Raw genomic sequence first — 13,900 nt, 5'->3', positions numbered from 1 at the left:
GGTGGTACAGAGAATTAAACTTGGGGTCTTCCCACCTCAGACGTAGAAGTCTGGTGAGTTATTATTTTCACTATCTCCCCAGCCCAGAAAGCACTTTTTGTGATACCATCTAGCCTGCCTGAGAAGACCTGTGTTCCTTCATGCACAGGCTGGCTCCTTGCACTTACAAATGACAGTCTTTCTCTAATAAAAATCTCTTGCATGACATTACATATTAAAAGTTCTTCCGTTGAGTTCTTTCCCCCAGGGAAAACTGCAGACATCTTTTGTTTTGGGTTCCCCAATGCTTCTTATCCACTCATTTTTCCACAAGTTGTCCAGTGGTCCATTATTCTCTCTCCATACATAGAGTTTATTTTATTCTAGACTATTTGATATTTGAGAGGAATTGTAAACCTTGTTCTTCTTTATCTCTTAGCACTCTGTACATACTTCCTAAAACAAAGAGCATTCTTAAGGGCTAGACAATAGCCCACTAGGTAGAGGGCACATTTTGCCATGTGCAAGGACCCGGATTCAAGCCCCTGGTCCCACCTGCAGGGGGGAAGCTTCACAAACAGTGAAGTAGTACTGCAAGTGTCTCTTTCTCTCTTCCTCTCTATCTCCCCCCTCAATGTCTTTCTGTCCTATCACATAAAAGAATGGTGGGGGGAGAAACTGGTCAAAAGGAGCAATGAGGAAGTCGGGTGGTAGCGCAGCGGGTTAAGTGCCCGTGGCGCAAAGCACAAAGAGCGGTGTAAGGATCCCGGTTCGAGCCCCTGGCTCCACACCTGCAGGGGAGTCACTTCACAGCAGGTCTGCAGGTGTCTATCTTTCTCTCCCCCTCTCCGTCTTCCCCATCTCTCTCCATTTCTCTCTGTCCTATCCAACAACAAATACATCAATAACAACAACTACAACAATAAAAACAAGAGCAACAAAAGGGAAAATACATAAATATTTAAAATAAATTAAATAAACAAATAAATAAAAATAATTCCAAAAGCAAAGTTAAAAAAAAAAGGAGCAATGGATTTGACATACAGGCGCCGATGTGCAGGCAGTGCTAATTCTAGTAACCTCAGTATAATCAACAAATCCAGGAGAATTAACTAGGGCAAAAAATCTTTTAAATAGTTTTCCTCCGGGAGTCGGGCGGGGGCGCAGCGGGTTAAGCGCACGTGGCGCAAATCGCCAGGACCTGCGTAAGGATCCGGGTTCGAGCCCCCGGCTCCCCACCTGCAGCGGAGTCGCTTCACAAGCGGTGAAGCAGGTCTGCAGGTGTCTGTCTTTCTCTCCTCCTCTCTGTCTTCCCCTCCTCTCTCCATTTCTCTCTGTCCTATCCAACAACAACAACATTAATAACCACAACAATGTTAAACAACAAGGGCAACAAAAAGGAAAATAAATAAATAAAAAATGTAATTTATAAAAAAAAATAGTTTTCCTCCATATTCAAACTTCACCAAAGATGCCAATGATTATCTATATGACAAGAACCACCCCAGTCTGGAACCACATTCTGCATTTGCTGTCTCACGATGTAACTCCTTCATGCAGTATGACACAGGCCAGTTGCACAAAATGCCTCACCATTTGGGGTGGGTAGTTTCATCACCATGAGATTCAGGTTCTGTATCCCTGCCTTAGAATATACCCTTGTTCTCAAAAGGATGATGTCCTTCTGCCCATATGGGTGGTGTGAGCTCTGATCATCCAGTGAGTGTAATGCTAATTCCTCCAGTCTCAAGTCACTAGTCATCTTCTCCTAATAAAGACTCTATGGGAGAATACTCCGAGATCCTAGACATTCCCTTTCCCCCCTCAGGCACGCCACCAACTAACTCCACATTCACTGATGACTCTTGTTACAACCAATGTTTGTCACAAAATATGGTTGTTCCAGCTCACCCGACACAAGATGGCATTTTTCTGTAAAAAGGTGCCTTCACTTCAGTGCCGCTTTTATTTATTTGCATAATTTAGTGGGTTAAATAGTGTTCCCTCAAAATTTACACCAACCTAACCTCAAATATGACTGTATCTGAAAATAGTCGTTGTAGATGTAATGAGTCAAGGATCTCAAAAGGTCAAATCATGCTAGGCTTAAGATCGTCCCAAATTTAGTGACTAGGTGGCCTAATAAAAGTGGAGGGAACACACAGAGACACACGGGAGAAGATTACGCAAGGATGGGACGAAGATCAGAGTGATGCTGCCACAAGCCAAGGAACTGCAGGCGTCACCAAGAGTTTCGAGGAAGAGGAGGAGAAGAAAGAGAAGGAGGAAGGGGGAGGAGAAAAAATGATTGTCCCTTCGAGTTGTTGAGAAAGCATGGCCCTGGTGACACTACTTTTGGGGTTCTAGCTTCCAGAACTATGTGAGAGTCTATGTCTGTTGTTTAATGTTAGAGATATTTAATTTTAACAGCCCTAGATAACTTACGTGTGCAAAAAAATTATTCACTTACTGTCAGTGATGTACATGGGGTTCCTATTTTGTTCCATGTACAATCCATGTTAGTTATATACACAGTTAGCTCTTAAATTCTCCTAGCCTTGGTCATAGCACTCCTTCAAGCTGTGTGCACATTTGGCATGCTCTCATCATTTTTTATGCAGTAACTAAGCTCTCATAGCAACAGGAAGAAGGTCAGCATTAAGGAGGTAGAAGATAGAGTGATGCCTTCCCTCCAGAAAAAAGTCTTGGTGTGACAACAAGCTACAGTCAGAAGATCTCTATGGCCCTCAGTAAGCGTGAGACACTATGAAAAAGACAAGAGGACGCTGCACGACTCTTAAACCAAAACAGTCTAAAGAAAACTCCTACTTCAACAGAGCTATAGAAAGGAGCCCCCCAATTTTTTAAAACTATTTTATTATCTTTATTAATAAATATTTTATACAATATATATTTGTATATAATATAAATATTAATAAATATATAATATATATTCATTTATATATCTATTGGATAGAGAGATAGCCAGAAATTGAGAGGGAAGGGGGAGAGAGAGGGAGAGAGACGTCTGCAGCACTGTTTCACCACTTGTAAAGCTTTCCCCCTGCAGGTGGGAACTTGGGGCTCAAACCCGGATCCTTGCACATTGTAACACGCGCACTCAACCAGGTGCACCACCACCTGGCCCCCTCCATATTTTTTTTAACATTTTTTTAAAGCTATGGTCCTAAGGCTGCTCACTGAAACAAGAAGGTCAATGAAAGAAAATGTCGACAGCAGTGAATGTATGAATGAAGTCATAATAGAAACAGAGATGAAAAAAAATTAGCAGTTGAACTAAAATATAATAAAAGAGGACACCCACAAAAAAGATAGAAACCCAAGGTCAGAGTGGTGAGCTGAACAACACATGAGAAGAAACAATGTGGTCCAGGAGGTGGTGCAGTGGATAAAGCATCAGACTCTCAAGCATGAGGTCCTGAGTTCAATCCTCCCGGCAGCACATGTACCAGAGTGATGTCTGGTTCTTTCTCTCTCTCTCTCCTCCTATCTTTCTCATTAATAAATAAATAAAATCTAAAAAAAAAAGAGAGAGGAAACAAACAAAACAACAACTAAAACAAATGAAGATGAAATAAGAGTCTTATGGTACAATATCAAGAGGAACATTTATTTCATAGAGATGACAGAAGGAGAAGAAGAAAGAGGAACAAATTCTTACCTAAAGAAATAATAACTGGGAGTCGGGCTGTAGCGCAGTGGGTTAAGCGCAGGTGGCACAAAGCACAAGGACCGGCGTAAGGATCCCGGTTCGAGCCCCCGGCTCCCCACCTGCAGGGGAGTCGCTTCACAGGCGGTGAAGCAGGTCTGCAGGTGTCTGTCTTTCTCTCCTCCTCTCTGTCTTCCCCTCCTCTCTGCATTTCTCTCTGTCCTATCCAACAATGACAACAACAATAATAACTACAACAATAAAACAACAAGGGCAACAAAAGGGAATAAATAAAATAAAATATTTTTAAAAATTTAAAAAAATAAAAAGAAAAAAAGAAAAAGAATAAAAAAAATTTTAAAAAAGAAAGAATAACCAGGGGTCGGGCAGTGGCGCACCGGGTTACGCATACATAATACCAAGTGCAGTGACCCATTCGAGGATCCTGGTTCCAATCCCCGGGTCCCCACCTGGAGGGGGGTGTTAGCTTCCCAAGCAGTGAGGCAGGTATGCAGCAGGTGTCTATCTTTCTCTCCCTCTCTATCACACTCCCCCTCTCAATTTCTCTTTTTTTAATGTTTTTATTTATTTATTATTGGATAGAGACAGAGAGAAGTTGAGAGGGATGGGGGAGATAGAGAGGGAGACACCTGCAGCCCTACTTCACCATTCGTGAAGCTTTCATACTGCAGGTGGGGACCAGAGGCTTGAACCTGAGTTCTTTTGCACTGTAATGTGTGCACTTAGCCAGGTGGGCCACTGCCTGCCCCCCTCAATTTCTCTCTGTCCTATCTAATAAAATGGAATAAGTGGCTCCCAGGTGGATTCATAGTGCCGGCATCGAACCCCGGCAATAACCCTGGAGGCAATAAACTAATTTAATTTTTTAATTAATTAAAATTAATTTAATAAATTAATTGATTTAATTTAACAAATAAATAATTTAGTGAATTAATTTGGTTTAATTTAAAAAAGAAATTAATCAAACTGAAAAAAAGACATTTAGATCCAAGAAGCTCTAACAGTTCTAAACCAACAAACAAATTTTTTTTTTAATTTTCTTTTTTTTTCTTTTTTTTTATTTAAGAAAGGATTAATTAACAAAACCATAGGGTAGGAGGGGTACAACTCCACACAATTCCCACCGCCCAATCTCCATATCCCACCCCCTCCCCCGATAGCTTTCCCATTCTCTATCCCTCTGGGAGCATGGACCCAGGGTCATTGAGGGTTGCAGAAGGTAGAAGGTCTGGCTTCTGTAATTGCTTCCCCGCTGAACATGGGCGTTGACTGGTCGGTCCACACTCCCAGTCTGCCTCTCTCTTTCCCTAGTAGGATGGGTCTCTGGGGAAGCTGAGCTCCAGGACACATTGGTGGTGTCTTCAATCCAGGGAACAAACAAATCTTAAGACACATAATAATTAAAATGGTGGGGTAAGCTATCAGCAAGATGACTCACTGGGCAAGGTACATGATTTGGTTTGAGCCCAGGACCACTGGCAGTGCCATAGCACCGCAGGACACTCTGGTGCTGCTGTCTCTGAGAGGTGGTGTAGTGGATCAAGCATTAGATTCTCAAGCATGAGGTCCTGAGTTCGATCCCCAGCAGCACACGTACCAGAGTGATGTCTGGTTCTTTCTCTCTCTCTGTCTCTCTCTCTCTCTCTCTCTTGCTATCTTTCTCATAAATAAAATCTTCAAAAAAATTTAAAAATATATGATCTCTCTTGCTATCTTTCTCATAAATAAATAAAATCTTCAAAAAATTTTTAAAATATATGAAAAGTGGCCCAGTGCAATGAAACTGCATTTGTGAGTCCCAGAACATGAACATATTTAGTTGAACATATCATACCTTTCTGGCCTTTAATTTCTACTTAGAAATCATCTGGTGGGCCGGGAGGTGGCGCAGTGGATAAAGTGTGGACTCTCAAGCATGAGGTCCTAAGTTCAACCCCCGGCAGCATATGTACCAGAGTGATGCCCCCCCCCACAGCAGGAGCTCGAACCCACGTCCTTGTACATGATAATATGTGCACTTAACCGAGTGTACCACCACCCAGCCTTCACTAATTTTTACAGGACTGTTTTATTAATGAGAACCAGTACTTCACTGGTATATGAAATACTCTGATTTGTTCCTGAAGCAACAGCCAGAGAGAGAAAGAAAAAGAGACAGAGACAGAGAGATGAAGAGAGAACACAGTGGAAGCCTCCTCTAATGCTACTTGACAGCTTCCAGCAGTGATAGACCCGAGCTGTCCTCTTTTGCCTCAGGCCACTAGCTGCAGTGTGGCCACAACCACCAGAAGAAATGAATCCTGGATTTCAACTCAGTTTAATTAATTCTACTCTAAAGAGCTACCCATAGCTAGCAGCTACTGTCCTCCACAACTCCACAACACAAGTTTATAGCGACCATTTCTGTAATTTAACTGCATGTGGGGTTAACTAGGGCAGCTGGAGAACACCAGGGTGTGGAAACCATTAGGCCAGGAACATTTGGGATTTGGGGAAACCCTCCCCCATTCCCTGAGGACTTGAAGAAGCAGCCACATTCTCCCCCAGATAACATCTCAAAAAAGTGGCACAGTGCTTACTGTAGCTCATTCTAACACCAATTAAACACACACACACACACACACACATCCCACTTCCTACTAGAACTTGAGACCTTCTAGAGGACAAGCCACTTAGTCAAATTAGGCTAAATTTTTCTGTAATTATTTCCTTCCCTTTGGTAGTTTTTTTTTCCCCACTAGCTTGTTTTAGAAATAGAATTTTAAAAATTCTAACAACAGAAAGCCCAACGACGATGTAAACCACATCAACACAATTCCCTGTATTTGAAAAGCGACAAACATTTCATTGGCCATTCTGTTAATATGATTTTAAACAGATCATACCCAGACATATTTTTATGACAACTGCATATGCAAAGCAAGGCTGTACCACTCTTATTTCCAACTTGGCCAGCTCTTAGACAAAACCAAATAAATAAATACATACTAGAAATAGGAGGCTGGTACAAACCCCAGTAGGCTGCAGCCAGAATTTTTACTCCAAACTTAAGAAGCTCACACTACACACCGAACTATCATTTCTATTCTGTAGCTGAATAAGTCAACATCAAGTAATCCAAAAGGTCCCTGAGAAGCGATGCTTTCCACACCAGTCCTTCTGGCCCATCTGTCTTTTCACAGAACTGCTACTGGCCATGCAAGGCCCAGACTTAACAGGCAAGGCTTCCTCAGCAAAACAAAGACCCCTGGTGACTTTGCTTTGAAATCTTCTGTGCTTGGTACTCAGAGGCCCACTTGGAAGGCACAGCAGGGTTCCCAAAGAAGGGAATATCTTAATGACAACTTGGTTAGCATAACAATCTCAAAGTCAGGAGGAACCACCAGCTCCTCTCCTCCCCGTAGTGCACAGCAGGGTAAAGGCACAGCTCAGTCCTTCTCTGGGAGGTAACCAAAGAATGGGGCAGAGGCCTATGGTCAACTTCAGGTTCCTAGGGAAGAGGTCAGATAAACGCCATCACAGCCCCAATATCAATGAAAACTATATAAAATAGTTATAATCTCTGATGGGTGGCACAAAATACTCCACTTCTCCCTCAGTACACTTTGGAATGATCAAATTAGAACTCTGCTAGAGAAGAGTTTGAGAATCCACACATTTCCTGAATTTAATCACACTGACTAAGGTCCTGCCTACAGATTAGGGAGGCTGAGGCTTTCACACTCAGCTCCAAAGCAATGATAATAGACTTCCCACATCCTGGCCTCCTGTGGAATGCATTTTAAAGGTATGCCAACCCCACAAAAGCTTTCCTTTACAAACTCCCTTCCAGTGGATTCATTTTCCTTGTCAGAGGGACTGTCTTCGTATTCCTACATTTCTGTTCCGATAACCTCTGAAAAATATTCCAAAGCAAATACTGGCTTTAATTCAGATGAGACCAAGGCTTAAATGTTTGCAGGGAACAAGTAATTTACTACAAGTCACACTATAATGAAGAAAAAGATATACACACACCAGTTGTGACTATACTTTAACCAAACAATAGGGTTTTTAAAAAGTTTGGCAATAAGAATAGAAATCATAGGAGTTGGGCGCAGTGGGTTAAGCACATGTGGCGCAAAGCACAAGGACCCACGTAAGGATCCCGGTTGGAGCCCTGGCTCCCCACCTGCAGGGGAGTTGCTTCACAAGCAGTGAAGCAACTGGTCTGCAGGTGTCTATCTTTCTCTCCTCCTGTCTGTCTTCCCCCTCCTCTCTCCATTTCTCTCTGTCCTATCCAACAATGATGACAATAATAACTACAACAATAAAACAACAAGGGCAACAAAAGGGAATAAATAAGTAATAATAAAATATTTTTTTAAAAAAAGAATAAAATCATGTCACAATGACTCTTAAATCTGCAATTAAGTCACCAAAAACTACCCCTGGTAAATGCTGAACTATTAAATGCACATTGCTCTTTTTGCATGTAACATATTAGCAGAATTCATGACAGTTTTCTAACTGTGACTAACTGTATTAACCAAAAGTTAAGCCTCACTAACTAGAGTTCCCTTGATCACCCATACAGTTGCTATAAACACTTTTCTCACAGCCACTGATAACAATGTCACACAGCTCAGTGGCATTCAATTCTCAGCATAGCACTCTTTATCAAGTAGAGGGGAGGGTTAAACTTGCTCTCTAAATACTGAAGCATTTCAAAATGTGTGCTGCTTCTTTGCTTGGTACACAGCCATAATAAGAAAAACATGTTGCCTTACTATATACATAGAAACATTTCTTTTTCCACAGTCTTCTTATTCAAGATGTTTTCGTTTACTTCCTTCTAGATCGATCACTATCATTATTTATTACAACTAGGGATCTGGGCCAGAAGTAAACCACTTAACTGTCAACTTGAAGGGGAGGGAGCACCCCCACCCCTACCCCCATCAATCCAGATAACATCTAGGTGGGACACATAGTCCCTGATCAGGTATTTGTCTCCTTAAGGAACAGAATTATCCACAAAAACAGAGAACAAGAGTATACTGATCTTTTTTTTTTTTTTAACTCATGGCAGGGGGAGGAATACTGGTCATTTTTTGAATAACCTTTTGATTATTTTAATATGTAGTAACTTAAGTTTCCTACATAAAATACACTCAAATTACAGAGATTCCTCTTGACAGACAAATATGATGCCAAACACCCAGATCGCCTGTAATCATAAACTGTATTCATGCTTTGAATATGAATGTTCATATTCTTTGAATTTTTCCGTTAATCCAGCATTCCCGGAGGAAGAGAGTTTTAAACAGCTTTCCTATTCCTATGGATGATGATGAGGAGGACGACTATTACTATTGTTGAAAAATAAATTACCTTCATACAAGTTCAAAAATTAACTAAATTGACACTGGATTGCTTTGTTCTACAGAAATTTCTTAAACTGAGCAACATTTAAAATACTGTGCCCTAAATAAAAGCAATCTTCTGATTCTTGTAACATGCTTGATTTCAGTAGCAGACCCACCACCCATTCCAGAGTCTCCCACCTCAAACTCTTTTCCACAAAGTGCCGCCCCCCCCCCAAAAAAAAAGCGACTGAAGCTCCTGCAGTCACAAGTCTGTAAAGTCAAACTTTTTTTGCAGGGCTGTTATCCCCTGCATTGCCACCCAGCAAATCATCAGCCTTCTTATCAGTCCCGGATAAAAGTTCCTTCATCCCCCCCGCCCACCCCCCAACTAAACTGCAGCAAACAGAGCACTGACTATAAAGTAAGAGAGATTTCTTACGACGTGGAGGTGTAGAGATCAACAGGAACTTTGTTAGAATCCCAGAGGAACTCAGAATGCTTAAGCATCCTCGACAGTTTATGCCTTAAAGGACAGAGATATAAACTCACCCTCTTCCTAAATCAAAGAAACCAGAATGTCTGATGTAATCAGCATCTGCTGAAACCCAAACACTCCCCAGGAAAGGCTGCCTAGATTTCTACTTCTCGGGACTGGATCCCTGGGTGTAGCAGTTGGCAGCAGTACGAGGAGAAGAACTAAAACCCACTCCTGTGTCTCTCCCCCAACTGTGCCTGCAGAAAGGGGGGGGGGGCACGATGCAAGGGGTGGCAACACTGAAATCTATTTAGTTACTGGGACGGCTAGCATTTCCAACCTCAGGCTCTCAATTTCCCAATCTGGGGGTGGCCGTCCCACGCTCCAGCAGGGTGCCCGGAACTCCGCCCCGAGGCGCGCGAATGAAAGGTGCTCCCGGTATCCACACAGCCTGGGCGAGTGTTCCCTCCAGGGGTCACTTCCTTAGGTCGCCCCCACCCACCCACGCCACTATGCCCCTGAGCCTTGGAGCAGTCCCCGCAAGTACGAGAATCTCTGCGGACAGGCCCCGGCGGAGTCCCCAGTGGACTTCGGGTACCCCCACGAGGAAAATGCTACGAAGACGCCCGCCCCTTCTGGTTTCCCGCTTCGTCCGGGGGTCCCAGGTCTCGGGTGAGGTTAGAAGGCGATCGGACGCCCACTACCCAGAAAGCGTCCCAGAGACCCCCGACCTCTGGCACAGGAAACACGGCTTAGATCACCTCTCGCCTGGGGGGGAGGGGGCGAGGGGCCAACAAAAGGAAACCCAAAGCCCCCTAAAAACCAAGAGCCCGAGGATTTGGAGTGGCATGTGTGTGCTAATCCTGCTTCCCAGGCCTGGCCCAACTGCAGCGGCCGTCCGGGAGGGCCTTCGAGACACCCAGGGGTGCCCGGGAGCGTGACCCCTGGAAAGATATTGGTAACTCGGGGATGAGAAGTCGGGAACCCGGGGATGAACTGGAAAGGACCGAGGGAAGGTCCTGGGAATCACCCCCCACACGTCTGCGAGCCCAGGATCGGGCCGCATTCACACTCACGACTCTCGGAAAGCCCCGGCGAGGGGCTTCCCCCGGGCGCCAGCGCAGCGCCCCCGCCCCGGCCTCTGGAAGCACTTAGTCCAGCGCGCGCCTTATTGGAAGCAGCCCCCGGCGGCGGGGCGCTGGCGCGGAGGGGCCCTGCCCGGCGCCCCCAGCTCGGGAGCCCGGCGCCGGCGCGGCGGCCGGGGCGCAGTCGTCCAAGGAGGGAGCGACGCGGGGCCCGGAGCCCCTTCGCCCGCACACGAGGCTGCGCGCCTGGCCCGGCGCAGGAGCGCGGGTCCTACCTGAGCTTCGCGGCGCGGAGAGCAGCAGCGCGGCGGCCGCCCAGACGGCCCGGGCGAGCAGCGGCAGCAGCGTGGAGCCCCGGGCCATGCCGCGAGTGGTGGGCGCCGGGGCGCGGGGGCCAAGGGCCACCTCCCCGGTCGGTCGGAGGTTCGCTGCCCTCGTTCGCGGATGCTTCCCAACTTAGCCCGGAGTTGGTTCCTTTCGAGGAACTCGTGGACCTCCTTCCTCCTTTCCTGGCCCGAACGCACCGCGAGGCTCCGGACTCCGCGAGCAGGCAGGCTGCGAGGCTCCGGGGCGCGGGCTCGGGGGGCGGACCGCGGGCGCGCAGGAGGCAGGGTCCCCGACTCGCCCGCCCCGATGGGCAGACCTAGGCCGGCGCCGGCGCCCCCTGCCGGAGGTGAGCGATAGCGGCGGGCGGGGCGCGCGGGAAGTTGGGGACCGGGACCCCGGGGCGCAGCTCAGTCCCTGAACGTGCGCGGGCTCCAGCCCTCCCAGGGGCCTAAGGCTCGGGACGCTTAGGCGCAGAAGCGGCGCCTGGGGGGCTCCCAGCAGGTCATAGCTGGCGCTGCCCACCCTGGCGAAGCGCGGGCAACAGTTGGCACCCACTTTCAAGAGGCGCCCTCCGCCCCCCAGACTTGGGTTCGAGGTCACGGTGCCTCCCTCCAACTCAGTGACCCAGTCCCAGAAACCAGAGTGGCGGGAGGAATAGCAGAGAGGACTTCGGAGAAGTGAAAATGTTGAAGGACAGAAATGGGCCTATCCGGACTATGGGACAGCGCAGCGCCGGGTGGGGTTGACAAGCTGCCTTCAAAATGCCCAGAAACTGGTGGGAGTGGCGCTGGAGAAGGAGGGAGCCCTGAGCAGCGCGATGCTATCTGAAGCTGAAGCGACCGCGGCTTACTGTTTAAAAGCAAATTGTGTAATTTTACCCATTAATGGCAGAACACTGTTTGCTCTCTGCAGAGCCCCCCCCACACACATGCAGAAGTAATTTGCTTCAGTTGTAAAAAAAAAAAAAAAAAAAAACATTTGAATGCAATTCAAATGGCATATTTTCATGCTTATTCTTGGTTTTGCTTAACATATGCACGGGTCTGGAAATAGAAGGCATTGCCCTCCTGTTTGTAACTCAGGAGTTTTCTTTGTTTTTCCCCTCGTGGAGGAAAGATTTAGAAGCCCACCTACCCACCCCACCACCACCCCCCACGTCTCAGCTGTTTGTTTTGTGAGATTTATCTTTTAACTGATTGTCAAGAAGTTTGTGTGGTGGTTTTGCCCAAGCACTATTTCCTGCTGGTCGGGGTGAATAAAAGCCCCAGACTTGGGTGCCAGGCCCGGAGGCCTACCCCACCACCACCACCACCACACCACCACCAGCTTGTCCAGTGGGACTGACCCTCTGCTATCCGACATCATGCATGAAATAAAAATACTGCTGTTATGTCTGCTGACAAAATGGCTGAGCCTCTCTCTGTCTTTCGCAAATTTGTGTGTGGGATCATCCCACACAGTTCTCATTCCTGATGTACGTTGTGGGGACTGGGGGCTGGCCAGGAAAGCCAAGGACCTCAGGAGAGTGGAAAGAAGATGGTAAAATCATTATCCAATTGCTGCGTTCCAGTCTGTGCACACGGGGGTCCTGCAGCCACTGCCACCGCCACATCTGAACTGGGGGACAGCTCTCCTGGGTGTTGTTTGAGGGCTGCCAGGTGTTTATCTTTGGGTTTCCTCCCTCCCCTGTCTTCCCTTGGGGGTCCTCATGGATGGTTTAAGAGTAAATAAGGTACTAAGAGTTGGTCTTGAAACACTTAGTTCCAGACTCCTCCTCCTCTCTGGATCTGGTGAGGAAACAGACAGGAGCCTCAAGCCTGTGCTCAAATACCCAGCTATCAACAGAACACCCAGCTGGGGGGATTGTAGTTCCAGAACCATTTGGTCAGCAGCTCTGCCAATAAGCTTGGTGCGAACTTTGGGGGAAATGACCTAATCATTCTTCAGTTCCTCATCTGTGTGCAATTTTCACATGACTGGGTTCCCCACAAACCTGACAGAGAGTTTAAACAGCAACATATATTTTTACTGACAGTTTCTTGGGTGGGGGCAAAAATGTGGGTTATATCACACACGATGTCTTAAAACTTTTCAAAAATTATCTTTTCAGCATTTCTCACTCGCCAGTTTCACTCTCTGGAATCCTAGCCTCCTCCCTGCTAGCTCCCTCTCACTCCCACTTTCCTCTCCTTCCTACAGGCTCAGAACTGAGGGATAAACACAACGGGTTTGTCCTTATGGGGGTCTAAGGGACAGCTCACTGGATGGGACTTGTGCTTTTCCTGCAAATGGCCCAGTAGGAATGAAATGGAAGTGGAGAAAGCTTTCTTTTCTGTGAGAAAAATCTCTCAAGAAGAGTAAAATCATAGATCAAGGGTCTAGCTCCATAAGAGAAGAAGCAGAAGGAGAAGGAGGAGGAGGAGCAGGAGGAAAGAAAGAAATACATCCTTATTAATGAGGAAAGTGAAAATATGCACTAAGTAGTTAGCAGAATATGCTTAGTTCCAAAGATAGATTGTTGTGAAACAAACACCAAGTAACTTCAGTCAGTAAACATTTATTGTTCCACATAGTTTTTGTGCATCAAAAATTTAGGAGAGAGGGCTGGGGTTATGCAAAAAATGGTTATGCAAAAAGACTCTCATGCCTGAGGCTCCAAAGTACCAGGTTCAATCTCCTGAAGATCTCTACAGGGAAAACTGTAGGACACTGTTAAAAAGAAATAGAAGGGGGGAGGGGTAGCACAGTGGGGTAAGCACACGTGGTGCAAAGCACAAGGACACACATAAGGATCCCGGTTCCAGCTCCCAGGGGAGTCAGTTCGCAAGCAGTGAAGCAAATGTGCAGGTGTCTCTCTTTCTTTCCCAGCTTCCCCTCCTCTCTCCATTTCTCTCTGACCTATCTAACAATGACATCATCAACAACAATTATAACTACAACAATAAAACAACAAGGGCAACAAAAGGAAAAATAAATAATAAAAAAAAATTAAAAA

At 46.1% G+C, this 13,900-nt stretch overlaps 1 protein-coding gene across 2 annotated transcripts in view; it reads right to left on the bottom strand.

The window, feature by feature from the left end:
- The window catches only part of ROR2 (receptor tyrosine kinase like orphan receptor 2), a 231,687-nt gene extending 219,387 nt beyond the window's left edge, over positions 1-12,300 (bottom strand). The window contains exon 1 of one of the 2 annotated variants that reach the window (XR_009552137.1): positions 10,854-12,299. Coding sequence is in view for 1 of the 2 variants with exons in the window: in XM_060200508.1 (XP_060056491.1) it covers positions 10,854-10,941 (88 nt within the window). In the remaining variant the exon portion in view is untranslated. Of the gene's footprint in view, positions 1-10,853 lie in introns of both variants that reach the window. The other variant, XM_060200508.1, reaches the window with a different exon arrangement.
- Between the last annotated feature and the right edge of the window lie 1,600 nt (positions 12,301-13,900).

Source organism: Erinaceus europaeus, chromosome 10 (genome assembly GCF_950295315.1).
Source record: "Erinaceus europaeus chromosome 10, mEriEur2.1, whole genome shotgun sequence".
NCBI lineage: Eukaryota > Metazoa > Chordata > Mammalia > Eulipotyphla > Erinaceidae > Erinaceus > Erinaceus europaeus.
This window is presented reverse-complemented; position numbering and strand designations above follow the sequence as displayed.